Source organism: Syngnathus typhle, linkage group LG22 (assembly GCF_033458585.1).
Source record: "Syngnathus typhle isolate RoL2023-S1 ecotype Sweden linkage group LG22, RoL_Styp_1.0, whole genome shotgun sequence".
Lineage (NCBI taxonomy): Eukaryota > Metazoa > Chordata > Actinopteri > Syngnathiformes > Syngnathidae > Syngnathus > Syngnathus typhle.
The window spans coordinates 708,098-726,378 of NC_083759.1; the positions used below are offsets into that span (position 1 = coordinate 708,098).

The following is an 18,281-nucleotide window of genomic DNA, read 5'->3' on the forward strand; positions in this document are numbered from 1 at the left end:
CAACCGAGCGACCCGCGCTATCCGGGCCAAAATGCCAAAAGGATTTGCCAGTCGGCACCGGCCGGCGGCTCTGATTGGACGACGTTGGGAAAAGCCCCGCACACCTGTTGAGCAGCTGCCAAGGAGGTGGCAGAAATTCAATGCTGAAAACGACTTTTTGTTTTCTCGTATGATTGATAGGTGGTGACACTTGGCTTACTCCTTCCACTTCCACCACTCGCTGGCCAAAGATTTCTCCTCCACTTGCGTCTCGATCTCTTCATCCGAGCCGCCGTAAAGAAAGAATAAAGCACCGAGAATCGATAAACACGTCATTTAGCAACTCCGGGGCCAGCTAATCGATGCGCGGAAAAGTGTATGAAATGTGCATTGCGGGCGACGCAACCCTGCACGTGACTAGACTCCGCCGGCCCGCCATTTCTCGCTGTCACTATTGATTGTTCAATCCATCGGCTGGCTCCGTCTTCCGCGGCTGCTTTTCACTCCATCATCGAAGCTGATTGATGGTCTCGAGGGTGGCGCCAGCAGCCGCTGCTTAAAGTAGCGCCCGTGCTAAAACAGTCAGCGCTTGAAGAAGTTCTTTTTTATTTTTTGGCGAAGCGGACAAACGGCCGGACCCACGCTGTGTTGGGATTTCCGAGTCTTTTTGTTTCAACTTAGTGGAAACTTTTTGAAGGTGTGCATTTCTAGTTCAAATATTATTTTGGGGGGGGGGGGGGGGGGGGGTTTGCAGCGAGCCGCCACCCACCATGAAGGCGATTGTGTGCCATTAGAATAACAAATGAGTCCTGGCGGAGTCACTCGCACGCATGTAAATTAATAGCGCAACACGGAATTCATCATTCGGCGAATTGAAAAGCGGGGGGCCTCACATTTCGTCGCGCGGCACTCATTTATTGTCGGGCCTGTCCGCACGTCCTTCACCCTCACGTGCGACATCCATCGCCGCCATATTTGCCGTTTGGGAAGCCACTTTGTTTATACAGCTCTTAAAAAAAAAAAGGTGTCAAACTTTCTCCTGATTTGAGGCTAGGGTTCATTTTTTTGGGTTTAAAATGACTCCCCCCCCCCCCCCCCCCCCCCTTTCCTTGTCGTTACATTCCAATGTACCCAGGCAAAATAAGGTGCAAAAGATTTGCATTTCATTTCCCCGCGCATATTTTTAATCATGTCCCGCCCGGCTGACGCTCTTGTTTGAGTGGCGCTGACTTCATATCGAGCGAGCGGCTAAGTGATGACTGGCGCTGACGGATTGTCGTCCGGCCGTCCCCTTTTTTCTTTTTTTTTTTTTTCTCCCCCTCCATTCCTTCCCCGAGTGGACGTGAGGGCTCAGCAGGCGCTACAAGACAAATAACACCCGGGCCGGCCGGGGCCATCGGTCCATTATTTTGCAGCGCTGAAACCCTTTCAGGCGGCCTGCAGCAACACATGTAGACAGACAATATACGATATTAACTATGGTTAATATAAATATTTTGGAGTGCTATTTCTGTTTCTTTTTTTTTCTCAGAGCGCTCCGTTTATTGGCGTTTTCTCTTTCTCTCTATACAACATTTGAATCAAAATTATCTAGGTGACCCCCAAACTTTTTTTTTCCTCTCCAAGAGAAAATTTTTATTGTTGTGAAAGGGGGAAAAAAAATATTTTTGTGGAAGTTGATACGGTGAGAAATCTCACTGGTGTCTCCAAGTTTGTTTCTTATCCGGAGAAATCCCAGAAGGGGAACAAACAAAAGCAAATCTTTGTTTGAATAGAAATCGGCTCTCCAATTTTCCTGAAAACAATTTTATTTCCAAGCAATATCGCAGCGCTCTACCTCACTCCCAAATGTTTTTTTTTTCTTTCTTTTGTGTGTGCGCGCGGCTTAGCTATGACCTACTTTAAAGTGTGCTATTTGAATATGAAAAGGGCGGCAGTCGGGGGAGCCCAGGGGATGGCAACGGCGGCTTCCTCTAAAATGTTAATGCTTGGGCTAATTGATGGTATGTTCTTTGTCAGCTCCCACTTTTCGTGCCACCTTCTCATCGACGCCAGCGCAAGCTAGAGAAGCTTTCTGATGATTTGAGCGCACCGAAGGGGGCCGCCACCGCCACCATGGTGCATTTACTTGCGCTTTCAAGACAAGTTAGCGCCGCCACATTTTTGTATTTCAAAAAGGGAATAATTGCCCAGGGCGGCGGCAGGGGGAGCGTGGCCGCGGGATTCCCCGAGAGTGTCGCTGTGAAGTCGACGCGTCGATGCGGCGCCACCGCGGCGGCCGTTTACCAAAGATCGTTTCTTTTTCTCTCTCTCTCAAACGGCCTTCAAAAGGAGCGCTAACGTTAGCTCATTGAGGCAAAACGGCTGATTTAAGTTAAATTTCGACTGACGTGTGGCTCCGAGTCTCAAAACGGTGGCGAGCTGTTGGCGCCCTGGTAAACACAAGACGATGAATTCCGCTCATGAAATGTCTTTTCTTTTAGCTTAATGTGGACATCAACGAAAGATGAGGACAAATTGTCCATCCGTCCATCTGGAGCTTCTGTTTTTCGTTTTGTTTTTCTCCTAAAGTGACTTGTCGGCAAAGCCAAGGCCAGCAAAAAGCCTCAAAGTAGTTTTGCATGGCCCCGCTGTGTCATTGGGGCGCCGGGCCGGGCCGGGCCGGGCTAAATTGCCAATAGTGTTTTCTTTGCTTTGCTAATTATTAATTAGCCATCTCCATGCATATGTGTTTCTTCCTAATTGCATTTGATGGATGAGTGGCAGCTCTGACACCTCATTAGAGCAGATTAATGGAACGACACAATATTTATGTGCGGCGCAATGACCACTTATCCCGCCCGCCATCTATCAGCGGGATGATCTCGCTGATTGAAAACCGCTGGTCCGTGTAATCCTAATTATTTGCAATTTATAGCTTCTCGCGCCGTTTTCCGCCGTGACGGCAAATTGGAAACATTAAATGCATAACGAGGGGGAAAATGAGGGGAAGACAATCACGGAATTAATGTCGGGGAGAAAGACGGATGCGTCCAACCGACGGGTAGGCGTGCCAGACATTTGCTATCGATGACTTTGATCCAGATTGCGCGGATTTGTTGATATGAAGATTATGTTCAACCCCGGATTCTTCCCATTTCCATGTTCTTCTTTGGAAAATGTGATCTGAATGTGTCTTTTCTTTTTTGGGGGCTTTTCCTGCAGTTGTTTGCGTGGAGAATGCCCAGAGGACTTTCCTCATTGAACTGGCATATCCCATCTTGCTCCGCCGCCAAACATTCCCAACCTCATATTTGCTCTTTTTTCTTTATTGACAATGATTGTTATTTTGGAGAAGAAAAAAAAAAAAAGTTTGAGCGCTCGCTCCAAGAGCATTAGCAAGTGAACTCGCTATAACCCTCCTCCAACTCCGGCAAAGCTTTTTGCCCTCGTGGGACGAGCGCGCGCTAAAATCCGCCGCTTGAGCTCACATAGAAGCAACCAGGCCCAGAAGAGTCGGTCGGGCTTTCGCTAGCCTACAATAGCGCAAAAGCCTGCAGGAACAGGAACGGCCTCCTTTCCCAGGTACTGAGAACTTCCTATTTCTGACTTTGTATTTGCCTCCCAACTTTTGCAACACCATTAGCCCCCGCCTCCCTCGGTCGAGCCGAGCCGAGCCGGCGGAGTTTTGTTGACAATCGTGCCGGCGTCTGTCCCCATGTTAGCTTAGCCAGCTACGTCCGGGCGGGATCATGGCGCGGAGTCGCTCTTGGCCACTTTGACCGAATTGGCTGAGCAGCCCGGAGAGCAAAGGTGTTCCTCCAAGCCGTCCTCCGATGTCACTGTCCACTTAAAAATAGCGCAAACGGGGAGGAGCTTTAATCGCAGCCCCCGAATGGAGCGCAAGGCCGACATTTAGCCGCAACCACGGTTGGAATACAAGATTACGGCAGGCCCCTCCTGGCGGCAGCCGTTTATTTTTATCCCCTTAAAGGCTGCCAAAATTAGCCCGGCCAAAAACGCTGAGCGTGAAAAATGAAAGGTTCCCGCCGCTTCTGGTAAGCGGCCTGCCTGCCTGCCTGCCTGCCTGCCTGCGCGCTTGGCGGAGCAACGGGACTGCTGCGCTTGCGATACGCCGACAGGGGTCGGTCGGTCGGTCGGTCGGGCGACCTGCTCGCTCGTCACGCTCACGTTTGACCCCGTCAATGTCGATTTTTCATTCAAACTCAGACAGAGAGAAGGAGAATGTGTCCTTGTTCATCTTCTCCGGAGTTTGCGAGCTAAGGTGCCATTGCTAGCCTCCAAAGAGAAACGTGCACGTCCTTTTCCGTCTTTTCATGGCGGGATGGGGACGAGATGAGAGGAACCTTTTCCCCCATTTTAGCGCCACAAAGTTTTGTACTCACGAGTGGAGCTGATCATTGAAGAGCTCCTGGTAGCCCGCGGGCTAATTGTGGAATTGCGGCGCCCATTCGCACTTTGATCTTCTGCTTCTTTCATCCAACTTCCCGTTGCGTTGGGCCAAGACAAATGATCTCGACTCGGGCTCGTGTTGAAGGCGGGAACGAATTTGAGATGAAGGTATCGATCGGCCTTACGAAGCGCAATGTCACGGCTGCCGTTTCGGGGAGATGACAATTGCCATGGTGTAATGGAGACATCTCAAGTGTAATCCCCCAAAATGTTTTTGTAATGTTCGACAGCCAGCAGGGCCCATTTTTTGCCGTCTTATTGATCGGCCGGCCGGCCCACTTTTGCTGACCTTCGTTGGCCTCGAGGCAAAGTCGACGACGCTCTTCTCAAAACACGCAATTTCATAAAAGCAGCAGCAGTTTCTCACCCAAAATGTGGAGAAAAGGCAATTAGTGCCTTCGGATCCCGAGCAGGCCGCTCGGCCGGTGAGCTGCTTAGCGCTTGCAAATCTCTTTGGCTTCAATACAGACGTAATGATTGGATTAGTCTTTCTTGCTTTGGCCATAGCTCAATAGATTTGCTGTCAGATGCCACAAAAAAAAAAAAAATCCATGAAATGAGCGGAACCAGCGTTGTCCTCTTGAAAATGACCCGAAATGTCAAATTTCCACTGCGGCCATCATACTACTTGTCCGTTTTTTTTTTTTTCTTTCCATTAGAAATATCAGCATATCGCCTCTATTGATTACGTCTGGATGTCTTAATCAGATCAGCAGAACGTCCCACCGCCGGAAAGTCCATTCATGCCAAAATATTGATCAGGAATTTAATTGAATGCGCCGCTCAGTTTATTAATCGGCCCCCTGCTTGTCTTTCTTTCTTTTGGCCTCCCGTGACGCTCATCCAAAGTGACAGCTATAGAAAATGTAGAATTTGTGTTAGTTTAAAAAAAAAAAAAAAAAAAAAAAGAATAATAAGGAGGTTGCTTTGTCCCTGAGGCTTCGGAGCTTTGATCGTTAACGAGCGCATGATGGCTTTTGTATTGATCGCGGGGGGGAAAATGTGGGTTGATGGTGAATTGGAATGGGGGGGGGGGGACAAGATACTGTATAATATATATTTTTCTTTTTTTCCCACCCCCTGCTTACTTAGCAGTGTGATTGGTGGGCCGGTGTGGGAAGCAGCTGCGGCTGCTTCAAAAGCAAAGCCGGCGCAACAGGAACCCTTTAGCCAGGTGGAAGCCGGCGTTGAGCCCGTAAAGCGCCGTAAACAGTCCGTTTCCATCAGACGTGCCTCTCGCTGGCTCGCTGGTGTCAACACCTCGTTCCCCAATATCGGGTCTCTCGCACAACTGGTGTTCCACTCCAGTCCTGTAGGGGGCAGTCTTTTGCCAATGAGCACACCCCATGTTTACATCCGCACCTCCGTGACATCTTGAAATAGGATGTAAAGAATTGTTTTGCTGCATTCTTGGTGTTGCACCTTGTGGTGTTTGCACCTTGGCCACCAGGGGGCAGTATAATAAAGACATAATGTATCAATTGGAAGTCGCAGCACCTCAGTAAGCTGCAGTAAAGTCACCGAGGATAAAGAATATGTGCCTATGAGCGAGTTGACCTATCGTGCTTCTCATTTGACGGCAAGAAATTGTTGTCGTCCAAAGAACGTCAAATAAAAATCTCACAGGAATGAAGACAAAAAATGTGTCTCTGGAACCATTGGACCTCCTTTCTCATTGGCCCGCCCTGGACCAGCCGCTGCAGAGTGTGATCCAATCGGGGCTGCGCCGTCCTCAGCCAAGCACGCCCCTCGGCGCTTAAAGCACCCCCGCGTCAGCAATGGAGACTCGCTCTCGCTCTCTCGCTCTGTCTCACTGCAGCGGCGTGGCTTGGTTCCTCCGCCTCTTCATCCCTGGCTTCTCGCGCTCGTCTTCCCCCCCCCGAGTAGCCTTGGAGGAGTTTGTCGCGGGGAGGGAGACGAACATCCCGGCGACATCCTGACATGATGCAGAGACTTGGGAACTGATCTTCTTTTTGGAAGGGGGTGGGGGGGGCGTGTGTGTATTTTTTTTTTTCCCTTTTTGTAGTCCTGGTCCTCCTGCAACATCGGGAATGCTTCACGCGGACTGATGGACGTTTCTGAAGTGTGCATCCCCGACCCGCTCTGCTACCATAACCAGTAGGTGCATCTTTGACTTGACGGCTAAACTCTTGAGCAAGCGCGTTGCTACGCTGGAGGCTGCGCACGTGTCCGTCCCGCTCTCTTCCAGGTGGAAAGTAGAGGAAGAGCTTCAACAATAATGTTTGTCCCTTTAATGAGCCAAAAGCCTCAAAACAATGACTGCAATTCTATCAAACATTAAAAAAATAGATACACATTTATACTTTATACCCTGTCAATGTGTATATATATATATATATATATATATATATATATATACACTATATGTAAGTATTTATAGTGTGTTTCTAGTATACTTTACCAAATGATATATCCCAAAACCACATTTGTACAACTTTTTTAATGGAGTTAAAGATTGGTCAATTCTCTTCATTTTAATAAGGAATCGGTTCACTTTAGATTTGGTTCTGTTTTTATTCCTAACTTGTTTGTCGCCCGTCCCAAGGCAGCAAAATGCAAAAGTGCTGGAGTGGAAATAAAATGCAGCACGAGCTGCCCGATGCGCCCGATACGCCGCGCCACGCCGGGTGTCCATTTCAGCCGGGACAGGAAGTGGACGCCAACATCCAATGAAACTTAAATTGCAGTCCGACGTTGGCGTCTTTTGGCCCAAGAGCATTGGGAAGATGGCCAAAAAAAACCAAAGCGTCGAAATTCTGCTCCAAAATTGCCCCCCCCCCCGACATCATTTTAATTCTCCGGTGCAAATTTCATTTTTCAGTCAAATGTAAACATTTTGATGGTTCCATTTGTTTATGCGCAGACAGACAATTCAAACATCAGTCCCTCGTGTTTTGTAAATACAAAACCTGTCAAACTTTTCTTTCATGAGGCTGCTGCTGCAAAATCCCGCATCCTTTTTTTCTACAAAAAAGATGACTGTGTGCAAAATGGTGTGATTTTCCTGTCATCTTAAACATTTCCAGAATCTTTTGCAGCGCAGAAGAAGTATATCTTAAAAAAAAACCATCTCCACATCATTTGAAACTGCAGCACTTTTCTAATTTGAATTTACAATAAAAAGGAAGCGGCTCACCTCAGTTTGCTGCTCAGTCGCTTTTTTGTTTTTTTTTATGCAAAGACGTGCCACTTTGGGCGTCTTTCCTCCTTTTTGCTCCAAATTCAAAAAGTAGCTTGTCATCACTTTTGAATAATATATCTATTTCATTTCTGCCCCCGTCGAGACCCCTCAGCGCAAAAAGACACACACACACACTCACACACACGCGCGCGGGGCCGCTGAGGGATCCAGCACATGTGCTAGCACACTGAGCTGCTTTTCTAATTTTAGCCGCTCCCTCCTCGTCTTGCGTATTGTTGCGCGCACACTGAGAATTCCAATTTGGATTTGCTAACTTATGTTTTGCTGATTTTTGCATCACCTAAAAGTGTCATGTGCAATTTGATTTGGAAAGAAAATCTCTCCTGTTACATCCGACCTTCGTTTGCCTAATTGATGGCCCTCAAACAGGAAGCGCATCGTCATGTCGGATTGCGCGTGTGTGTGCGTGTGCCGGGGGTCACGACTTGCTTCCTCCACGTCGTTCATATTGTGTCTACGGCGCTAATAATGTTAGCTTGACGCAAAGTTGGAGAGCAAGAAGAAAAGAGTCCATCGAATGGCATGAGGAATTAAGAAGCCGGTTAAGTGTAGGTACCTTCAAAATGGGGTATTGTGAAATTGTACGCAAGTTTTGTGGAAATAATAATAATAATAACAACTCTCCAGTCCGAATAATGCCACTCCTCTGAGGAATTTCTTTCTGAGCAGACGTTTGAAGGTTAAGCTTCCGGGCCGGTAATTGAAATGCAAAATAAGACGAGAGCCGATCGATGGCCATCTCTGTTTATTTATGAAATCAATATGCTAACTGTCTTTCCCCCCCCAATGACAGCTTAAGCCCGCTTCATTCTGGCCGGGCCAGGTGAGGCGAGGCGAGGCGAGCGCTGTGTTTGACTTTGCGGGGAGAGCAATTCTCCGGAGGTGCGCACCGCGCCGCCGCCGCCAACGTAGTAGATGTCACCCCGCAGGTGTCGAGACGTCATCCGTGTGGCAAATCTATGCGTGCCCCCCCTCGCCCGCTGTCGTGACATCGTGTGCGTTTGCAAATTTCTATTTGAAGGTTCTTATGATGATACGGTATTGGTTTTATGAATGTGAGTATTTTTGCCTCCAGGCTGCTGAGTCGAATGCCCTCGGAGGAGCGCCACCTGTCCTCCAGCTGCGGTTCTTACGTGAAAACGGAGCCGTCCAGCCCGTCGTCGTCGTCTCTGGTGGACACGGGCAGCCGCCACAGTCCCGGCGGCAACTCGGACGCCAGCGGCGGCTACGTCAACGCGGGCCGGGGTTGCCACCTTCTGGACTCGCCGCCCATGTTCAACCCGGGCATGGGGCTGGGGGGCGCAGCCTGTCTGCGGCGCTACGACGACTGCTCCGGGGGCCTGGCGGACGAGTCGGCCATCAAGTGCGAGTACATGCTCAACGCCGCCATCCCCAAGCGGCTGTGCCTGGTGTGCGGCGACGTGGCCTCGGGCTACCACTACGGCGTGGCCTCCTGCGAGGCCTGCAAAGCCTTCTTCAAAAGGACCATACAAGGTAGCGGCCAGAGCCGTACACCTTCTCCTTTCTCATCCTCCTCACCGTCACCTCTGGACCTAATATGGCCGCCGTTGGGCCGCGGGTCCAGCGCTCGATAACGATGACTGTAATTAAGAAGCTGCCGTTTGAGCGTGGGAAGGGACCGCCGCTGTGGTCGGAGGCCCAGGCGTCCTCCAACTCAAAAAAGGGGTCGCTCACTGAAAGGGGACGGACGGACGGACGGACGGCACTTTAATGGAATGGTAATCAGGGATGGCTCGGGCGGGGGTCCCGGCCTCGCTAAAAGAGGGGGACAAGGTTGAGTGGGGACGAGCCAGCGCGTGCTGGCTAATAGCGTGGCATCGTAATAGATCAACATTTAGAGGGGGAAAATAAGCTCCAAATGTCCTCTGAGGAAAGAAAGGTGGACGGACGGACGCACGCGAGGGCTGATTAACTAAGAGGCTACCGCGACAAGCTCGTGCTTTTAGTGGCACGCGCGCGCGCGCGCGCTCACAAATGTTTTCTTTCATAACGGTCAAATGATTGAGGCAATGTGACCTCCCTTTTCCAAACGGATGAGCGTCTGCCGTGTTGTTGGAAGTGCTCGATGCAAAGTGGTGACTGTGGGACGAGTCAACTGGGGCGAGGGGAGGGGAGGGGAGGGGGGCGCCACTGTGTGTGTGTGTGTGTGCGCTAATGTCCACCTTTTGCTCTGCAGGCAATATCGAGTACAGCTGCCCGGCCACCAACGAGTGCGAGATCACCAAACGGAGACGCAAGTCGTGCCAAGCGTGCCGCTTCATGAAGTGTCTCAAAGTGGGCATGTTGAAGGAAGGTCAGTTTGGGACATCATCCTGTCATCTCGCAACGGCAGGCTCTTCCCCGAGGAAGTCCGACCGGCCCAACCCTAAATCGATCGGCTAAATGCTTTCTGAACGTCCGACCTCACTTGTTCTCCTCCAACGTCTTTTTGTCGTCTGGCCCGACAACAGCCATTTGGATCAAAATGGTGCAGCGGCACATCGAGACGGGCGGTATAGCCATACACACGGGTGTCTCCTCGCCAGCGCGTTCTGTGGAGCGCCGCCGTGGACGTCAACGCTTGCACTTGCCGCCTAATTCAATCCCCACGCAGGTTCCAAAGAACGAGGAGTCTATTTGCCAGCCAGCCTTATTGATCACTGGAAGGCGTGTGTTAGGAGGGGGGGGGGGGGTTTAGCTTCAATCTGCCAGGCATAAAATGATGTCAGTGTGTTTGCTGGGAACAAGAAGCTCCCCCGCGGGCACGCAGCGTAATTAGGTTAGCGGATAGTCGGTGTCAGGAAATTGAAAGAGCATCCTAATCGCCTTCCTTTTGCGTTGCGGGGGAATGGAGAAGGAATTTAGACGAGTTGCTGGGAAATCTGGCAGCGCTCCATTCCACTTGACCGTCTTTAAAGTCTGTTTGCTCCCCCAGCAGCGCCGCCGCCGCCGCCACCTGCATGCTCAAACATCAACAGGGGCGCCGAAGCACTTGCTCCAAAATACTCAACGGCAAGTTGAAACGTCTTTGTTCGGCAGGCGTCCGCTTGGACCGGGTGAGAGGGGGTCGGCAGAAGTACAAACGGAGAATGGACGCCGAGAACGGCGGCTACCTCAGCATCCCGCCCCCGGCCAAAAAGCCCCGTAAGTTGCAACTTGATTTTAGTCCCTTTGATTGATCGTCAAGCCTCGCTAATCATGGATGAATACGATACCGACCGTTTCCTCTGTCGTCAGTGACCAAGATCGTGTCGCACCTGTTGGCGGTGGAGCCCGAGAAAATCTACGCCATGCCCGACCCCAGCGTGCCCGACGGCGACATCAAGGCCTTGACCACCTTGTGCGACCTGGCCGATCGCGAGCTTGTGGTCATCATCGGCTGGGCCAAGCATATCCCAGGTAGGATGGCGACCACGTCTGCGCTGTTGGCTGGCACGCAAAATCATCATCTGCGACTCATGAGCACCTCGGGGAAAAGCCAGTCCCTCCCGTATTGGCGAATGGAATCAATAGAGAGCAGAGCAGCCCGCGCTTGAGTAAGACGAGCGTCGACGGCAGATGCTTGGCTGGGAGAGAAAAGGCGGCAGATGGGCGGCCGCTCATTGATCTGACAAATGGCCTCATTGGCCGCTTTGCTCAATGCTTTTGTGGGAACGCAAACACGTCCGCCGCGCTTGGGTGGAGATAAACGATCAAATGGACAGCAAGAAAATATTGAATGAATTGCGTTTGTCTCGGGCCCCTCCCCTCCAGGGTGCCCGCTGGTCTCATTATTGCCTCTGTCGTTTGATTAGGCCCATTAGGGCTCTTCGGGGGCCTGCAATGATAGAAAATGAATCGAGAGCCATCCCACGTGGCTGGCCGACTCGGGGCTTCATCGTGCCCGTCCAATTATTCGTCCCGTTTGGACGTTGGCTCGTGCGTCACTCCAGCTGGCTCTCCAGAGCCCGCTTTGCTTCAATTCGAAAAAAACAACAACAACTTGCCGCTTCCGAGTCTGTTGCGCATCTTCAGCGAAGCTTTTGGGCCGAGTCACTGGAGCTTCCCGCGCGTCGATGGCGTGCGATTGCGCTAACTACTCACTAAGCCTTTTGCGGGCTCAAGCCTTTGAATTCCTGAGGCAGCCTGCGGTACAGTATTTACATCAGCCCTCCCCCGTACGGCCGTGTAGCGGATGTCCTCCATCAGCTGTCAGATCCGAAGCCAGGATCGATGGGCCTTTGGCGTTTGCTGGACTGATTACAATCTGCTAATCAATGCGTGCTCATTCTTCTTCTCGCTTTGCCTGATAACAAGCATGGCGGCGGGCCTCCTAGTTAGCCGTCCAATCAGGCTGCTGCTCACCCTATTGTGGTGCTTTTTTCCATGGCAAGGCGGCTCTCGACGGATTGATTGGAAAATGAGCTCAGCCGTCCGTCCGTCAAATTGTGTCCTATTTTTCGCCTTCAGGCTTCTCTAGCCTGTCGCTGGGCGATCAGATGAGCCTCCTGCAGAGCGCCTGGATGGAGATCCTGGTGCTGAGCATCGTCTTCCGCTCGCTGGCCTGCGACGAGGAGCTGGTCTACGCCGAGGACTACGCGGTGGACGAGGAACGGGCCAGGAGCTCGGGCCTGCTGGACCTGCACGTGGCCATCCTGCCCCTGGTGCGGCGCTTCAAGAAGCTGCGCGTGGACAAGGAGGAGTTTGTCACGCTCAAGGCCATCGCGCTGGCCAACTCGGGTCAGTTCACCTTTTCTTGTACGGCCGTACGTTGGTGCAAAAGCACAAATTCGGGAGTTCGTGACGTATCGTTTCTTTGATAGCCACGCGTGCTATCTGCCCTCCGATCCGATCCAAGTAGGCGTCCAATTAAAGCAAAGAAAGAAAGCAAATCAAGTTGGCCACGCTGAAGGGTGACGAGATAAGGCGGGACAAAAAGCTGGAGAGGAGAGGAGAGGGAAGGGCCGCCTTTTCATTTAGCTGGCTGTCCGTCTCCATAACGGGAGCGCTCACACAGATATGTTTAGCGTTTCATTAGGAAAACAGGGGGCTGTCAATAAAATGCGTTAAGTGGAGCAGAATGGCGAGACGCCGCCACCGCCGCCGCTCGTATTGACACTTTGCCGCCCATCGATTGTGACGCCGCGGGCTTTTCTCCCGCCTGACTGAGGGACACCGAAAAGTGCTGAGCCCACAGCTTGTTGTGTGGCACCATATGGCCGTCGCTATTTGTTGTCCCGTGTGGGGGGAAGCGCTGGGTTAGGGAGACTGGCTGTGAGAACTGAAGCCAGAGTTCAGGCCGGACCGGAGGGGCGGCGTTTAAACGGGCCGCCGCCACCGTAAAGCTCCGAGAGGCTTTTCATGCGACAGCTGTGGAAATTCTCAGCCATTGATTTTATAATTAGCCGCATATCGACGGCGGCGGCGGGCTGCTGACGGATTACTTGTTTCTTGCAAGTTGCCTTTGCATGGGGCCCGACGACGCGCGTGACGGGACGATAGAAACGCAATTTACACCAAAGGTGGACTTCATGAGTCACTTCGGATCAGAATGAGCCTTTTCCTTACCCCCCCCATGTCATTTCCTGTCCGCTATTTACGTGCTTCGTTCCATCTGCCGCGCTGGTGTCTTTTTTAGTTGAACGTAACCCATCATTCAGCGCAAGCACAATGCCGCCGCTGAATTCGTTAGCAAACACTCGGGACCGCCGTATTGGCCCAAGAAATGAATCTTGCCGCTGGTCCCGAGAGACCGGGCCCGGCCCGTCCTCGCACAGGCATTTATTTAAGGAGCCTCGTTAGCCGCTAACAAGTCAAAGTGGAGACAAATCTTCAAAAGTGTACGCTTGGATGTGTAACCCCCCCTCTCCTCCTCCTCCTCCTCCTCCTCCTCCTCCGCCTCCTCCTCCTCCTCCTCCTCCTCCTCCTCCTCCTCTCCAGACTCCATGCACATTGAGAATCTGGAGGCCGTGCAGAGGCTGCAGGATTCCCTCCACGAGGCCCTGCAGGACTTTGAGGGCTGCCAGCACCCGGAGGACCCCCGGCGGGCGGGCAAGCTGCTCATGACGCTGCCCCTCCTGCGGCAGACGGCCACCAAGGCCGTGCAGCACTTCTACAGCGTCAAGATGCAGGGCAAGGTGCCCATGCACAAACTCTTCCTGGAAATGCTGGAGGCAAAGGCTTGACAGCGGGCGGGGCGGGGCCGGGCCGGGCCGGGCCAGGCCGGGGGAGGCGGGGCCTACGCCTTTGACGGACATCGCATGACTATATTGTGCCAACGGGAAAAAGCTTGACGAGCGAATATCAACACGGTGCGGGATTATTACCTACATTCGTAGATAAGTGTAAAAATTGTACAGAATTGAGGCAAGTGCGCTCTTGCTAGCATCTCGAGCTTCACCTTCAAAGCTGCCCTCCAAATGTCCGGACCATGCAGCTGCGGAGCCATTTTGTCTTTCGCTTCTTTGCGTTTCCATTTCGTCCGGGTGGGAATTGCGCCACGCGATTGCTTGACGGATCCCTTTGGGAAAGGCTTCCCTTTTTTTCCCTCCTATTCCAAAAGGAAGTCCGCCACTTCAATTCTACACACGGCACTCCGCAACGACACGGCGGGCAAACGTACACAACTGCTTTACTAAAGTCAAAGAGAAAAAAAATGGTGTGAGTTTTTCTTTTCTTTTTAATATTCAAAACAAAATGGTGTCATTGTGCGGTGTTGTGTGTAGAATTTTGAATGCATTTTGGGGGGGAATTTTGGTTGTAACCCAGAAGGTGGAAAATAGTGAGCGGAGATGTGCAATAATGTACCGTGTCAAAGCAAACTTTTTTTTTTTTTTTTCTTCTTCTTTCCATCCAATCTACTGATACCCTGTTTAATGTGACCAGATAGCTCTGCAATAAACACGCCTCCCGCGTTGTGATGTCATGGCAAGTGTTGTTCCTCGCATCGCATCGCAGCCTCTGTTGTACGGACGCAGAAAACAGCCATTAGCATTTGCCGCCACCGACGGAAATAAAACACCGTCCCCGAGGTGGAGCCCGTGCCCACTTTAATTGCTCCATTTCTGTTGAGGATTTCAGCCCGAGCGACAATTAGAATTAATTGGATGTCGAAGAAGAGGCTTTTTTGGCGGGAAGGGCCGGCCCTTTTTTTATTTGCTGGGGAAAACGTTATCTGACACCGGGGCTCGCTTCACCTTGTTCATTAGCGCTACGACGTCTCGCTGTGGAAAAGAAAATCCTCTTTTGAAAAATAGCGCAGCTTGTATTCTCAAACACAAGTGTCCTAGAAATAAGACCAAGAAATGACTTGATTTGTTCTCATTGTGGTCACTCCGCGGAGCAATTGATCTTTTTTTGGTGGAAGCGGACCACGTGAGTCCCCCCTGGGAATGAATGGCTGGCACACCAATCAGGTGACATCATACCTACATGCTGTATTACCGAAAACAAATGTACCGACATGAACTAAGTGGTTGGTTTTCTCGCAGGGGAGAAATCTGCGCGGTGGCCGTCTCATTTGTGGCCTTCTCCTCCACACGCCGCTTTCCATAAAACACGGACGGACGGACGGACGGACGAGCCTCCTCGGCAAAGGGACGCTCCCCCCCCCCCAACCAACCGCAAGGTTCGTGTGTACATAAGCTTTCAAACATTTCTTCCACATGTTCGAAAAACTTCTCATAGCAAATCGATTTGAATTTGCCGGCCACCCTCCGTGTGCATGCGTGTGTTGTAGCCAGCCGGCGCCGTCGGGGCATGCGGGTCCCGACTGTCCCGTCTCGGCAGCCGTCCCCGCTTGACCTTGCGCGACCTTGGGCGGAAGTCATTTCATTTGGCCGCCTTTCAACTTGAGCCAAAATGCAGCCGGGTGGGGGCTGGGGACTTGGCTGTGTGCTATGGCCTGCCACGAGCCATGTCATTTGTCTTTGTGTGTGGCCAGAGCACGGCAGGGAAGTCGCCATCAAACAGAACTTAAATAAGCCTAGTCCAAACGTTTTGTGCGCGATGTCAAGGAAAGTTGAATCGTCGTTCTCTGTGCATTGACCTGCCATTGCTAAAAAACAACAACGATGATGGCACGACAAGCTCGCGCTGTCAAGATGGAGTCGGGCGCGGCCCATCCGAGGCGCCTCTGAGAATAGGTTGTAAAGTGTCAGTCAGCCGTTGTCGTCGGCGATACGAGCGGGTGGACGTGAGCGGAGGAGATGGCTAACCATCAATATGCCTCCAGTGGAAATTGAGCAAGCTCAGGATTTACGGTGTCCGCATCCACACCAAATATACATGCTGAATATACTTTTTTTCTTTTTTCCCCATTCCTATCAGGCACAAGGGCAGGTAAGAGCATCTTGGACAGGAAGTACTTTGTTGAAATGGATTCAAAACTGTGAGCCTTCAGGTGGGCTTCCTGTTGTGGTCACCCATCCTAAAAGCGTGCAAGGATTCTTCTCAGTGAGCAGATTGTACATTTCTGATTTATTGGGCTCTTTTATTATGTCTCTCTGCCCGATTGAGTTACTTTAGCTAGCCAGACTTAATAAACTCAACCTTGATTAGCATTTGACCGCCACGCCATGTGTTGTTTACCTTCTTCTCCTTGCTCGTGCGTGTGTCTCACTTTAGCGGAAAATCGGGACCTTGGCAAAACAAGAGCGTGACACACTTTTGCAGCTAAAGAAAGGTAAGTGTCTCATTTGCATCGTAGGGGTTGTTACCAGCGCAGGAGGGGGCGGGGGGGGCCCTCCGGGAAAAGGCTGGTTTCGTCTCATCTGACGGCTGCCGAGACCCCAAGAGACGATGAGAACGGCCAATATTTGGTGGTGGGACGCTTTAAATACCTACGAAGATCTTGTACGCACAACGGCAAATCATTTTCACAGGCGTGTATGCCCTCGCTCGCTCACGCTCTGTACCTCGGGATTACCGGGGATCAGTTGCGGACTTTATCTGCCGCGTCCTGCTCATTCAGTAGCGTGCACGTTTATATTTGTCCGCGTGTGAGCTTAAATGACAAAGTTGTAAGCAAAGATAAAAGAATAGAATTGGTTGCTTTTATGAAGGCTCTGAGGTCAAGAGGTCATATTTGTTGCGCTTCTGCTTGAGAAAAACGTACAGTGGCCGCAGAAAGAAACGCAATTTTACGCATTCCCACGTTTGGCGGGCGAGCCAGCCAGCCAGCCATAACAAACAAACAAACAAACAAACGTGCGGGAAGGTGGCGCACGCTTAATTGCACTCCAAGAAACGCCGGCGCCCTCATTTATTCCCTGCCTGTCCGTACAAGGGGGGGAAAGCCATTCATTTCACGCAGACACAATTTTCATATTTAATGAGCATGACTCGGATACAATTACTGTAATTAGTCAAAGCTCACTTGCTGGCCCGCATTATTAGCGCCTCTTATTAATGATGTTGCACGTGTGGAGCTCGCAGGGTAATTGGGGGCATGTGTGGGAACAAGAGGGGGTGGGCCGGCTTTTCGGGATACCCAACCCCCACCCGATAAAAGTCACAAAGGAGAATCTTAAAGCATATTTGGAGTGGTGCTGAAGGGAAGGCAAGCGTCCCCAAATTGATCATTTGATTTTTGATTTGATTTTTTTGGACCGTCTGACTAATAACTTCTCTCTCAATGTTGCCACGCACAGGCAGCTTGAGTTGCTTGATCCGCTCGCATTTGTACAAAGCGTAAATAAATGTCAAATCCTTCTCGCTGAGCTGAGCGGCGTGCGACATTTGCGAGGCTCCTTAATAAGCGGCGTGCTCTTAAAGAGCAAGTGGGCCAAAAAGTTGCGCAGAATCGGCGCCGGCCGGGGAAGAGAGCAACAAATGTGACCTCCGCTCTCTGATCCAATTAGGAGCAGAGTCACCGCCAAAGAGTTAATGACTTGAGAACACATTCACGTGGGCTAATTAGCGCAATTAATGCGCATCAAGCCAATTTGCTGGGCTTTTATTAAATAGGCGCAAAAGACAACAATGAAGGCAGACTGAGGATTGCCTTTGTCTTTGGGGGTCTTCGGGGACGTCGCAGCGACAGAGGTCACATTGAGGAGGCCCCGCAGCGGCTGCAGAGCATCCAAAGTCGGCAAAGTCTCCTTGATTGCGCGTCACTTTTTCTGGGATGCCCCGCCCCCCCCTTCCTCTCACCTTGATGCCAAACCTCCATGACCCGGGCCAAGATCAATATGACGCTTTAAAGAGGACGGACGGCATGCGTAAAGAGAGACGATAACTCCTGCCGAGGAGGATTTCCTGAGCGGCCGTCAAGTCTCACGTCGGCGCCCGCCAATACGGGCCAGGTTGTTGCCTTCGGGGATGACCCGGGATTTGGAGTCGCGCTCGGATGTGGTCAAGCGGCTCGATGGCCTCCAGCGGTGTGAACTGGCACCTGGTTGCGTTCACAGCGACGAACGGCTGGCTACTCCCTCCGTTCATTCGGAGCGCTTTGATGAATCAATTCATATTCCTCTCTGTCCCTCCCTCAAGGTCTCTTTTTACAAAGCCCGTCATTAATAAAAGCAGACATTCAATTAACGGGCAAATCTTGATTGCCGGGTTTTTGACGCAATACGCTCTCATTCGCCGCCTTTGTTTTTTTTTTTGCTTTGAGTTCACGCAATAAAATGGCCGCAAACACGCTGAG

The 18,281-nt window shown here is 51.3% G+C and overlaps 1 protein-coding gene across 2 annotated transcripts; it reads left to right on the forward strand.

The window, feature by feature from the left end:
• Window positions 1-1,067: 1,067 nt before the first annotated feature.
• esrrgb (estrogen-related receptor gamma b) lies at window positions 1,068-14,558 on the forward strand. Of its 2 annotated transcripts, XM_061269589.1 has the most exons (8): window positions 1,068-6,549; window positions 8,584-8,649; window positions 8,730-9,148; window positions 9,852-9,968; window positions 10,694-10,798; window positions 10,892-11,053; window positions 12,104-12,373; window positions 13,574-14,558. In XM_061269589.1, the coding sequence occupies exons 1-8, from the start codon at window positions 6,500-6,502 to the stop codon at window positions 13,816-13,818; spliced, it is 1,434 nt and encodes a 477-aa protein (XP_061125573.1). In that variant the 5' UTR covers window positions 1,068-6,499; the 3' UTR covers window positions 13,819-14,558. The 2 variants fall into 2 exon arrangements, with proteins under 2 accessions (XP_061125573.1, XP_061125574.1); XM_061269590.1 differs by lacking the exon at window positions 8,584-8,649 and having other exon boundaries at window positions 1,070-6,549.
• The last annotated feature ends 3,723 nt before the right edge of the window (window positions 14,559-18,281 follow it).